This window comes from Balaenoptera musculus, chromosome 16 (genome assembly GCF_009873245.2).
Source record: "Balaenoptera musculus isolate JJ_BM4_2016_0621 chromosome 16, mBalMus1.pri.v3, whole genome shotgun sequence".
Taxonomy (NCBI): domain Eukaryota; kingdom Metazoa; phylum Chordata; class Mammalia; order Artiodactyla; family Balaenopteridae; genus Balaenoptera; species Balaenoptera musculus.
This window is the reverse complement of record NC_045800.1, coordinates 154,867-167,502: the sequence shown is the minus strand read 5'-3', so window position 1 is coordinate 167,502 and position 12,636 is coordinate 154,867. Positions and strand designations below refer to the sequence as shown.

The 12,636-nt window shown below is 57.5% G+C and overlaps 1 protein-coding gene and 2 pseudogenes across 1 annotated transcript; all 3 read right to left on the bottom strand.

Moving 5' to 3' along the window:
• Positions 1 to 1,221: 1,221 nt before the first annotated feature.
• SPRN (shadow of prion protein) lies at positions 1,222 to 3,598 on the bottom strand. The gene is made up of 2 exons (XM_036828665.1): positions 3,347 to 3,598; positions 1,222 to 2,524 (listed from the first exon to the last, which is right to left on the bottom strand). Exon 2 carries the CDS (start codon positions 2,506 to 2,508, stop codon positions 2,062 to 2,064), a length of 447 nt encoding a protein of 148 aa, XP_036684560.1. The 5' UTR covers positions 2,509 to 2,524; positions 3,347 to 3,598; the 3' UTR covers positions 1,222 to 2,061.
• Positions 3,599 to 9,888: 6,290 nt separating this feature from the next.
• Positions 9,889 to 10,477, bottom strand: LOC118882283 (annotated as a pseudogene).
• Positions 10,478 to 11,104: 627 nt separating this feature from the next.
• LOC118882858 lies at positions 11,105 to 12,047 on the bottom strand (annotated as a pseudogene).
• Between the last annotated feature and the right edge of the window lie 589 nt (positions 12,048 to 12,636).

Below are 12,636 nucleotides of genomic sequence, written 5' to 3'. Positions count from 1 at the left end.
TGACCCGTAGGGGTGGGAAGCATTCAGAGACTCGCGGCTGTGCCAGACGCCAGATGCCCCTGGAGTCGGGCTGGTGTGTGGAACAGCTTGACGAGAGTGGTGTTTCCATCACGTCCCGAGTGCGCTGGCGGCTCACGCTACAGAGGCACGTGAAGGTCCGGGCCTGCCACGGTCCAGGTCCGGGTGGGTCTCTGAGGCTGAGCACAGCCTGGCCGGGCCCATCAGGGAGAACTGAGTCAACCAAGGGGCCGCCCTGATGGGTCCCCCTGTTCAAGATTTTCAAACGGTCACGCTGCCTCTGAGGCCCCGGCCAGGGCTTGGCCATGACCTGTTGGTCTTTGGGAGCATCGAGCTTCGTCTGGGAGGACGGAGGGCATCTGGGCGCCGCACCCAAGAAAGCTGGCAGTGTGGACACAGGAGGCTGCAGGGAGCTGCGTCCTGCAGCAGAGCGCCTGGGTCTTTGGAGGAAAGTGCTTGGTCCAGGTCCCACGGATAATCTGGAGACCTTCACTGTAATCAGAGCCGAGTGCCAGCTGTGGGAGAGCAGAGGTGGCACGGCTCCTGGGAGATGCTGGTCTTGGCACTGGCGTCCATCAGGTGAGCCCAAAGGCCCTGCAGCCCAGGGGCGGGCGAGGGCAGATTGTGGAGGCAGCCCTGCCGGGGAGGCCCCTGCTGAGTGCAGGAGAGCCTGAGCCGGAAGCCAGGCCCCGGAGTCGTCCTTCTGAGGGACAAGAGGCCATCCAAGCCAGAGGACATGTGAAAGAGCTGGGGCCCCAGGCTGAGATCATGGCCAGCGGACCAGGCTGGCGGCTTGAGGGAAAGGCACCTGAGAGAGGAAAGGCTGGCCTTCCGCGCGGGTGTTGGGTGCCAGCGGCAAACCCTTGTCAGGACGCACCCTGTGGTTTCTTCAGAGGCCGCTCTGGCCTCGTTGTGACAGCCCTCGGGGTGTGGCAGAAGCTCAGCTTCTCCTGGGCTTTCTTCTGCTGGACAGGTGCCCTCACATCTGGTGGTACTTGCTGGGTGCTGGGCCCTGCCTTGTGGCCATGCCGGCCGTGGGTCTGACTGGAGCCCCGGCTCCTCCTGTCCACCTCGCCCTCAGCTTCCGAGGGGCTGCCTGCCACAGCTGCCGTCCCCGAGTGCAGGCGGGGCTCTTATCCCGGAACGTGGACCTGGAGCTCAGAGCTAATGGAACGCTCTTGAAGTTTAAACAGATTTTTTTTCTCTTCCAAAATAGGTCCAAGAAGAGTTATGTGACTTGTTTCAAGTCAGAGCAAAGTGGCTTTAAGGGAGTCCCTGGCGGCGGGTCTCGCAAAGCGTCTGCCCAGAGGGGGACACGGGCCCTGGGCCCGAGGGCAGGGGCAAGGCGTGGGCAGTTCCTGTGGGCGAGGGTATCCTGGGAGCCATCTGGAGAACCACGGGGCCACGTCTGGGCTCACTAATCCACAGATGTGGCCCCCTTCCTTTCTGGACAGGCAGGCAGCACACTGCAGCCTGCGAGGGAAACCTCTCCTCTCCCCCGAATCCTCAAGGCCTTTGGTCCACTGGGGCTGTTTCTGGGGGCGAGGCCACCACGTCCTCAGGGCTGTGGGAGAGCCAGCCCAGCCTGAGGGCCCACCTCTCTGCCTGGTGGTCGGCACTGTCCACACCGCTCAAGTGTCCAGGTGGGGTCAGGGGAGCTCGAGTGGCCTGAACAGCTTGTAGAGTGGGGGTCAGCTGGCCAGGACGGTGCAGGAGCCTCAGGACACCTGCCTTTCCGGCTGGGGAGGACCCTCACCTCCAAGTGGCAGGCAGGGCATCCTGGAGCTGGTGGGCCACTGGGCCCCTGGTAGGGTGGGAGGTGCGGAGGCTGGGGAGGGGATCAGGCAGGAGGGGGAACAGGAGGTGCCTCTGGGTCACAGGAGGAGAGGCTGCTGGACTGTCGGGAGTTGGCCACGCAGCTCCTCTGGGCTCAGAGGCCTTGGGCAGTGGAGGCAAGGGGCGCTCAGTGCTGGGCAGCCTCTGCCGTGGCCCGCGGGGCGGGCGCGGGCTGGGGGCAGATCTGGCCCCCGAGCCCAGCCCGGCCTAGGGCCGCAGCAGCCCCAGGGCGCCCAGGGCGCCGCCCAGCAGCAGGCAGAGGTGAGGGTCGCCCGTGGGCCCCGCGCCCGAAGTCCACGCCCGGTAGCTGTAGACGCTTCGGTTCGTTCCGTTGCCGCCGGGTGCGCCGTCCTCGTCGTCCTCCGGGCCATGCTCCCAGGGCCCCGCGGCCCTCCTCCAGCTCGAGCCCGCCGCCAGGCCCGCGGCTGCCCCCGCCGCTGCCCCTGCCGCCGCTCCCGCGGCCACGCGCAGCGAGGAGCCGGCGTAGCGGGGCGCAGGCCTCACGCGCACCCTCGAGGCCCCGCGCGCGCCCCCGCGCAGCCCGCCCCGGGCGCTGCCGCGAGCCCCGCCACGGCCGCCCTTGGCTGCGCCGCTGTCGCAGAGGAAGGTGGCCGCTAGCAGCAGAGCCCAGCACGCGGCGGCAGTCCAGTTCATCTTCGTGGAGCGAAACCTGCGGGAGGACGGAGGAAGGGACCTCAGCTTCCGCGAGGCCCAGGGCGCCCGGGGCCTGGGGACAGGGGCTCAGCATTTGGTGGTACATGGGGCCCCAGCACCTTGGAGCACTACCCGCCCAGGCTGGCGTGGGCTGAGAGGAGGGGGTTTTAATGCCGGAGGATTAGGGACTCAGGCCTGGGGAGGGCGTGGGCTCTTGCTCAGTAACTGGGAAGGGGCGGGAGGGGGTGAGAGGGTTCTGCACCTGCGGGTTATTCTGTGCTTGTGGGGGGGTGGGTGGAGTGGGGGCAAAGGATGGGCGGTGCTGAGCATCCTCCGGTGGGCGGGGGGCGCTCAGGCCTGGGGAGGGGGCTCCGTATTCTGGGCTGCTCTGGAAGGGCCGACTCAGGCCTCCAGGGCTCGGCAGGACCGGAGGCCACCCTGGGGTCTCAGGGACCGAGGGCCCCCAAGGAAGCAGATCGGGGTCTGGAGAAGGGACCAACGGTGAGACTCGGCCCGGCCCTCCCAGCCCCTTCCGGGGCTGCGCGGGGCCAGAGCCGGTTCGGGCCTCGCGGGCTGGTCACACTGTGCGGACCCCGCCCCACCGCCGCAGGCCCGGACCCAGCTTAGGGTCGCCTCCCGCCCGCTTCTGCCTCGCGCTCCAGCCCTCACCCACCGCCTGGCTCAGCTGCTGGGCCGGGGCACCGAGACGCGACCACCTGCCGGCGGCTCCACCCTCCGCCCGGGCCCTGTCGGCCCCTCGCTGCGTCTTCATTTCTAGCCCGGCGGGCGCCAGCCCCAGCCGCCCGGTGCGCGCCCACATTCCGCCGCCCGGCCTTACCAGCCACGGGCCTCGCTCGGAACCGCGGCGGCCGCTCCAGGGACCGCTGCCGAGCGGGAAGGAAGGAGCTGCGGCGGAGACTGCACGGGGCGCCGAGCGCCAAGCGCCGACCGCGGAGCCTGGCTTTTGCGTGAGGCCTCCGCCCTAGGCTTGGGGGTGGGCAGACGCGGAGGCGCATCCCCCGGGAGACGGAAGGGAGGAGATAAAGGCAGGCGCTCGGAGGCGCAGCCCCTCTCGCTGCCCAGCACCCCGTCCTAGCGGCCCCCGTCCCCCCTCCCCGCCACCCCGTCCTATCTGTCGACAGGACCGTCTGCCCCGCTGTCTTCAGCACCCGGTGCGCACACCGCCACCTTCCCACACTCCATCCCACCCCACCCGCCCCAAACCCTAACCTCTCCCACCCCACCCTCTCCCGTTCTTCATTTCCATCCTTCCCGGGGTGGGTGTGTCCCAGACACAGGGACCACAGAACGCGACGTCGGACCCTGAGCTCCTGACCGCGGTGCACAGAGAGGGGAGGACGGCTCTCCAGGGCCCCATGGTGTCCGAGTCCCAGAGGGCCCCCCTCCTCCCGCCCTTCAGTGCCCACTGTTCGGGGTCCTCGGGTAGCCCCACCACCGGTAACCCGACTGCTCAAGCCAGCGGTCCTCCCCAGTCCCGGCCGGATTGGACTCTGGGACCACGTCTGAAATGGTGCTGTCTTGCTTTCCAAGGTTGGTTTGTCCTCTGGAATCTCTTCCCCTCCACCCACTGACTCTAGGCCTTCACCCCAGCCACTCCACCTGGGGACACCAGGCCCTCTTGATGGTGTCGAGGGTGGGCACAGGGACCTCCTGAACTTCAGAGGGTTGTTATGTGATTCGATCTCTCAGCTTCCATCAGACCCTCGTGGTCCCTGGAGTCTCAGCACCGCCGCTCCACACGTTCTCCTGGGCAATCTCAGGGCCTGTGGGTTTCAAATGCCACCTGGGCCAGAGGGGCAGCGGCAGAGGAGAGAGCCTCCCGCCCAGCCTCAGGGATCGGGCTGCTGTGGTGACGGATGGCGGGAGGGGTGGGGACGGCAATGGGGGTTCGTCCAAGGTTTGCATTCTCTGGTCGAGCCCCCCCACCCCGGTCCTACGCACAGAACGGCCCCCAGCATGTTGCTCACCCCAAGGAAACAAGGGCGTTTCTCTGACGGGGTCAGGAAGCACCTGGAAGCCCCGGCGCGGTGTGGGACCTGCTGGGGACAGCTGCCGCTTTGGCCTCTCAGCGTCCTTTCCCTGTTCCGGTCAAAGCATCCATGTGTGTGCCCTGGGGAGCCAGCCCTCTCTTATGCTCGGCCCATGGGGGTCTGACTGTGACTGCCCCCTCCCCTGGTCTGGTGAGGGGATGTGGCATGCCCTGTGGCTCTCCCTGGCCACGTGGACCTGCTTCCCAGTGTAGGGCTCCTGGCCGTGCTCTGAGCTGCTGAGAGAGGCCGCTCTCCTTCCGCGGGAGGCTGAGCCTGGAGCCGTTGCATGCGAGGACCCGTCACCCGCGTGGAGCCTTCGCATGGAGCCCGAGGGCAAGTGAGGCGGGCCCTGTGCCCCCTCGACCTCCCGGGTCAGGCAGCGCCACGGCTGACGCCGTGGACCTTCTCTGGATGAGTGCTTTCCGTCACCTGCACTTAGAGGGTCCCCAGCCCGATGGCCTGTCCCTGCCGCCTCATTCTCAAGGGTCCGCCGAACACAGGGAACGTCCAGGCAGCCTTCCCACCGCTTCGTTTTAAAGTATGAACAGCAAACAGCATTTATCAGGCATTCGAAGACAGAAAGTCTGCAACACAACAGAGAAAGACCAAGGTAAAGAAATGGGGGAAAAAAAGAAGGCTCAAGAAGTTTGAGGAATTAGAAGAAAACCTAAGAAACAAACAAAAAATACTCCAATTCATAGGCTCAGAAAAGCTGAGGGGGATACTATTTATATAAGAACAGGATGCTGTGACAAAGGTCGAGGCTAAGAAAGAACCTCTGAAAAGCAACCAGGAGAATTGAATTATAAAGTTAAGGAAATTTCTCCGGATGAACAGCAAACAGATGGCAAATATGAGAGAAAGGGCACAGTTTTGGGCTCTGAGTCTGACAGATAGTTGTTCGGAGGAGAGAGAAGGAGAACCAAGGGCACCACGTAAGAAGAGCCACGGGTTGAGGCTTAATTAACCCTTTTATGAGACCCTAAACCTTTTCTCTTAAAATATATAAGGGAAGCACAGAAAAATATTTAGACTATTTTATGTTTAAATATCAACATGAAAAATCTAAATAAAATATTAGCCACTGAGCCCAACAGTACATCAAAAGCAGGTCAGCACCACTCGGGTCCAGGCGGTTTCAACATTGTCGAGTACGCGGACGTACTTTACTCACTGCTGCACCAAGGGAGAAGAACGCTCACGATTTTCTCAGGAGAAGACAAAGCATTTCATTCCTTAATTTTTTTTTTTTTTGTTTTTTGGGGTGTTTTTTGCACGTGAAAATGTATTACTATCGTGCCGTCACCATCAAAACTTATGATCTTGGTCCTTTCTTCTAACCTTTGCGTTAAGGCCAAAAGAGAGACATTGGCTACTTTGACGACCTACAAGACGACTCCAGGAATGTCGCCAACAGCATGACCTTTGCGACCAAATCCAGCGACCAGAACGTCATCATTTTCCTCAATAAAGTTCAAACAACCATCACTGGGTACAAAGGCTGTGATTTTTTGGCGATTCTTCATTAACTGAACCCTGACACACTTCCCTATGGCAGAATTTGGCTGTTTGGCTTCAACCCCTACGTTTTCGAGCACAGTTCCCTCTGCATGAGAAGCGCCTCCATAAGGGCTGGCCCTCTGGGCTGTGCTTTCTTGTACTGTTTATCAGGTCACTTCTGGTCTTGTCAGCGGCTACGGAGCTTCCCGGCAGGATGAACACATGCCACGGGCCTGAGCAAAAGAGAGCCATTTCTTAATTTTTAAATGTTATTTTTTTTAGTTTTTTAAATTGAAATATATATGACATGTAACATGTTGTAAATTTAAGGTGTCCAACGTGTTGATTTGGTACATTTACATACTGTAATATGATCGCCATTGTCAAGTGTTTGATTTCCATCAACACTCATTGGTGGGGAAAAATGCCAAGAAAACTAGTCGTTGAAATGAATTTTTTAACTCGATTAAGGCTGTATTTCAAAAAATCCCTCAGCAGACATCATACTTAATGGAGAACCTTTAAATGTGTTCCCTTAAAAAATATGAACAAGAAAAGCTTCCTACTCTCACCACTTCTGTTGATCAGAGTGAAGTCCGGCCTGCGACCAGGAGACAGCCATGCACTGGAGAAGCCACAGGCTCTGCAATTCAACTGCTTACCACCCCCTGCAGCTGGGGAGCCAACGACTAGGCAGAGCCGACGAAGCCTGCGACAGGGTGTGCTCTGAGGGTGCCCGGGGGGTTTTGCTCCCCCGAAAGAGGGCATGCTCTCCCCCTCCCCTTCCGCCAGGCTGGACTGTGGACTTGGTGCTGGGAGTTGCCGCTGCCATCTGAAGACTGCAGGCTGGACACCAAGGCTAGTGGGTGGGTGGAAGGTGGGGAGGAGCGCCCTGGGTCCTGGACACTCAGCGGTGCTGCTCTGCTGGCCCTGTACTGCCCATGGCCTGACCGCTTGTCCCTGTTGGTTCAAGCGATTGCTATCTGGATATTCTGTGACTGCAGCCATGTGTGTGTCTTAGGGTTGATAAAATAGAATTTCTCTACCAGAACAAGAAATAGCTAGAAAATATAAAATAGGGAATTCCCTGGTGGTCCAATGGTTAGGACTGCGTGCTTTCACTGCCGAAGGAGGGACTGGGTCCCGTCGTCCCTGGTCGGGGAACTAAGATCCCACAAGCCGCACGGCGCAGCCAAAAAAAAAAAAAAATGAAGAAAAAATTAACAGTGGTTCTCTAAAAAAAGAAAGAAAGAAAGAAAAAAACCCTGAAAATATAAAATAAAATGCCATGCACAGTAACAACCAACTCCATAAATAACCTCCCACAATGCAAAGAATCTCTGTGGCAAAAAAAAGAGAAAAGTCATTAAGCAACATAAAAGAAGACCTGCATAAACGGGGGAGAAACAAGGACAGCACAGGTCGATACCTTGAGTGACCCTTCTCCACAGTTAACCCATAAACTTGGTGAAATTCCAATAAGAATCTCCACAGAGTTTTTAAAGGAAACTGTTATTGACTGAATTGTGTCCCCACCATTCATTCCTGTCCCCAGCACCTGAGAATGTGACTGTATTTGGAGATGGGTCTTTACAGGGGTGATTAAGGTAAAATGAGGTCATCAGGGTGGTCCTGACCCAATATGACTGGTGTCCTTATAAGAAGAGATCAGGTCACAGACATGCACCCAGGGATGACCACGTGAGGATGCAGGGGGCAGATGGCTGATTACAAGCCAAGGACAGTGGCCCCCGTGAAACCAACCCTGGTGACACTTTATCTCAGACTTCCAGCCTCCAGAATTGTGAGAAAATGAATTTCTGGCATATCAGCCGTCCAGCCTGTGGTACTTGGTTACGGCAGCCCAAGCAAACTAATACAGAACCCAAGGGTTTCTAAAGTCCATACAGAAAAATAAAGGTCAAATATAACTAATTTTGAAAAAGCAGCTCAAAGAAGAGGGATTCACTGTGCCAGATATTAAGATGTTGCAGAAGCCATGGTGATAAAACAATCCAGTCTTGGCAGAACAGAGAGAGAGATCAATACGAGAGAAGAAGGGCATCACTGACAGACCAGGTAGGAGCTTGTACATGTGCATAGGAATCAAACAAATTTGAGAATTTGATAGAGAATGGGAAAACTGTGAGAGGAGCCAGATGGAAATTCTAGAACTAAAAAAACACATTAGAAAACAGATTAGATAGACAGAAAGCATTAGTAACCTGGAAGGTCTTCTTCTGAAGACCAGAGGGAAAAAAGACAGAGCGTGCAGAACAGGCTGCAGGGGGTCATGGGGGACCCTATGAAAGGTCGAACATACACGCACTTTTTTCCTTTTTTTCAGGTTAAAAAGATTTATTACCATTCCAGCCTTCATGTGAGCCCAGAACACGGGGCTGGTCACGGGTGATTAAGTTGTCATGAGAGGACAGGATAGTGAACAAACCCAGGCACCTGACATGAGTCTACCTCTCTTCGCTGGACCCCTGCTCCACAGAGTGGCTGCTGGCGGGCCCACCCCTTCAGCCTCTGCCCCACTCACCCTGACAGAGCTCCAGGGCCAGGGCAGGCAGCCTCGTGATCCCCAAGTTCACAGCTCTGAGGCCGCCTCTACTCCCCAAGCACCGGAGGAGCCTTCTAGGGTCAGGCACTATGGATTTTGCCCAATGGAGGGAGAAACAGTGCTGGAGGAGTTGTCTCAAGGTTAAAAGGACAAGGCATGCATGTTCTTACATCCCAGGCCACCAACTGGCCACCCATGAGCCAGCCAGATTTCCCCAGTGACAAGTATGTTTGGCCCCTTCTGCCTGCTCAGTATTTAAAAAAATAATTGGTTCCCGATATTTAAAAATTGATTTCATATAAAAGTCTGGATTTCTGGCTTCTCAAGGGAAAAAAAATTTGAGAGTATTTTGTAATGCTGGGCCCACATTCTCCTGTGGTACTTACTGGCTATAGCTAGATAGCAGCTGTCCCTATGGACCAGATGTGCCCTTTCCAACTCACCCCAGTCCCCTCATCCCTGATTATACCCCCAGCTTGAGACTGGGCAGCAGCTGCCCCGGATCGGTTATGTTATACGAAGGAAAAAATGGAAGATGTGCCCGGAAACAGCATGTTCCTCGTGGCCCTCATCATTTACTGATGTCTTGTGCTTTGCCCTGCAGGCACCTGAGTTCGCAGACTATCTTAAACACATAGAGCATTCTCACATATCTCTCCCATCACATGCCCTGCCTCTCCAGGATACACTGTGCCCCACTGTTAACTGGGCAAGTCTAGAAAATAACACTAAATCATAGAAGTTAATGGAGGAACAGACTGAGATCGACTCCTTCAGACCCTTCATTGTAAGAGGGGGTGGGAGTAAAATGAAAACTGTTAGCACTATCACTCTGCTTTTAGGTCAGTGACACACACACAAAATCAATGAGAAAAATCATAAAGGTACTTCAGGAGACCAAGACTGGGTCAGTCTGAATGGGGGGTCATAAAACGTGTTAGCCCCCTTCCTTGACTGTTTAGAAAATGAGTTGAGTTCTTAGGGAGAAAGCCATGGGGGTGAGGAGGAAAATGCCGTGGCCGGCCCAGTAGATGTCCTGGGCTGTCAAGAACCACCAGGCTCATCCGCCCTTAGGTTAGGGCTGCTGGCCCACGCCTAAAAATTTTGTAGGTGGCATAAAATGACTTTCAGCGGGGTAGTGTCATCATTGTAGAAAGGGGCTCGAGAAAGGACAGAGAGTAGAATCTGGCCTTGGCCAACGTAAGACAGAGGAAGAGGATGCCTTCCTCACACCCCCTTCATTCTGCTGTGGCAAGTGCCACCTTATTTGCCCTTTAGGGAGGCGGAGATTTCAACACAGCCCAGACGCTTCCCCTTGCTGCTTAGGATGATCTCCGGCCGGTAGTTCCCACTGCTGAGCCGGCTGGGCAACTCTAGGTCAGGCAGGAAGAAGTCAGACTTGGGCAGTGAGTAGGTGCCTTCTTTGAAGGGACAGTTTCAGGGAAGCCCATAGGTGTGCAGGGGTTCTGGTCAGGGGTTCTCAAGGGGAGTTAGCACTTCAAGCACATTACAGAAGTTCTTGTAGGTGCAGCTACCGCGTTGCTCCACACGTGGGACTTTGACCCAAAAGCCAGCCACTTCCTTCTCCAGAGTTAATACCACCTTCAGAGGATCTTTGAGGTCCACAGTGGTCCTGACCTCAGCACTGATGGTCATGTTCCCGGGAATGACAATGGGGTCAGTTTCCACAGTCAGGCTGTTGATCACCGCAGGGTCCTTCCCCTCATCGCAGTTATCCCAGGAAACGCTACCGAGCCGGGAGAGCCTTCGAGAGGATGCGTGCAGGAGCTGCTGGGCCGGCGAGAAGCAAGCCCAGGGAGGTGAGGAATGGAGCCTGCAGCAGGGGGTTCATCACAAAGGGTGGGTCCTCACCGGGTTAACTACAAGTTTTGTGGAGGTGACGACGCCTTTAAATGCCTGCCCGTATTGGTTATGCAAAGCTGTGCATTCCAACATACATGCACTTTTGAAACCAAAAGGAGAGGAAGGAAGAATGAGGCAGATGCAGTGTTTAAGGAGATAATGGCTGATAACTTTCCAAAACTGATGAGAGAAAGCAAGTCTCGAATTCTAGAAGCATGATAAACTCCAAGCGTAACTACAAAAAAAAAAAAAAAAAAAAGCATATCCTGGACACCAAACACAGCAACAAGATCTTGAAAGCTTCCGGGAGTGGAGGAAAGCCAGACACTGACCAGGCTACAGGTGACGGTGGAGGGGGGCCTTCCTGGGAGCTCAGTGAGCCCGTCCTGGGCTGAGGACCCGTCCCCTGATCGGGCGCTGAAGCTCCCTGTGAGAGGCAGCTGGAGCCTTTGGAGTTTCGGCGGCTCCCACTGTGCTCCCGTCTCAGGGTGAGGGGGGAAGAGAGGAGCTTGCTGGCTGCGCTAGTGGGAGAGAGCCATGGCCTCCCTGCTGTGGCCTGGTGGCTGTGAGCAGATGACGGGGGACGGATTTGAAGTTCCTCCCCCTGCAGCTGGTGCTAGGAGGGGCCAGGGGCCTGGTGGAGTTGGGCCAGGGTCTCCCTGATGTCGTGGTTCTGCAGGCAGTAGATGACGGGGCTGAGCCGTGGGGTCACAACCAAGTAGACCATGGACACCAGCTTGTTGAAGTCGAAGGAGCTGACGGCGTGAGGCCAGGCGTACATGAAGATGGTGGTGGTGTAGAAGACGGCCACCAGCGCCAGGTGGGAAGCACAGGTGGAGAAGGCCTTCTGGCGGCCGGCCCCTCCTGGGGTGCTCAGCACCATGGCCATGATGTGGGCATAGGAGACCACGGTCACGGGCAGGAAGGCCACGAGCACAGCCAGGGCTGCCACGAAGTCCAGCACTTCGATGGTGACGGTGCCGTAGCAGCAGAGCTGCAGCAGGGGTGAGATGTCACAGAAGAAGTTGTTGAGGACGTTGGGGCCTCAGAGCCTGAGGCAGGAGGTGAGAGCCGTGGACACAAAGGAGACCAGGAAGCCACCCAGCCAGGCGCTGAGGGCCAGACTCAGCAGAGCCTCGAGTCCATGATGCCTGGCTAGTGCAGCAGGTGACAGATGGCCAGGTACCGGTCACAGGCCATGGTGGCCAGGAGCAAGCACTCAGAGGAGTCAAGGGAGAGGAAGAGGAACAGCTGGTGAGGCAGCCTGAGAAGGAGATGGTCCTCGCCGAGACCAGGAGGCCAGCCAGCAGCTTGGGGATGGTGACCGAGGTGTAGAGGGTCTCCAGCACCGACAGGTTGGCCAGGAAGTAGTACATGGGTGTGTGCAGTGGACGGCTGGCTCTGATGGTCACCACGATGACCAGGTTCTCCAGGACAGTCACCATGTAGATCGCGAAGAATGACCCGAGCAGCAGTTCCTGAAGGTGGCACAGCTCAGGGAAGCCCAGCAGGATGACATCTGTCACCAAAGTCTCAGTGGAGTTGGTGGAGTTTCTCATAGCCCTCCCTGGCAGGGGCGTCACTTCTGAGTACCCTGAACAGCGGAGAGATGCAGGTGTGATGTGTGCTGGGCAGGGGGCCGGGTCGTGAGAGCTGCATGGGGGCACTGTAACCCTTCTCAAAGCTGCTGCAGCGCTGAGCCCCTCTCAGCCCAGCACGCACCTCGCCCCGAGCTAACACCTGGCAAGGGGGCCTCGGCGCCTGCACACCAGTGCGCGCAGATACACCTCTTACCTCCACACTCATGTGGATGCTCTCAGGTGCGTACTGTTCCCTGTGCGAGCACCAGGTACACAGACAGGCGTGGGAGTGCGTGTGCCCATGCACACACACACACACAGGTGCACTCGTACATGCACACACACTCACACGCAGGTGTATGTGTGCACATAGCAGGAGAGAAGACCCGTTCTGCCTGCCTGGTGTGCCATCTTACGCTGTGCGTCTGGGCACTTCCCTGGCCTCCTCCACGTGGGCCCCAGGGACGGCTGCTCCATGCTGCTCTCTGGCCAGGGCCCCTCACGCCTCAGGAAGGACACCACTTCCATCAGATGGCCAGCCGGCTTCCCAGGGGTGAGCAAAACCTGG

Bases quoted from the DNA above. Each gene is read 5' to 3' on its own strand.
- SPRN (XM_036828665.1), bottom strand. From the start codon at position 2,508: ATGAACTGGACTGCCGCCGCGTGCTGGGCTCTGCTGCTAGCGGCCACC.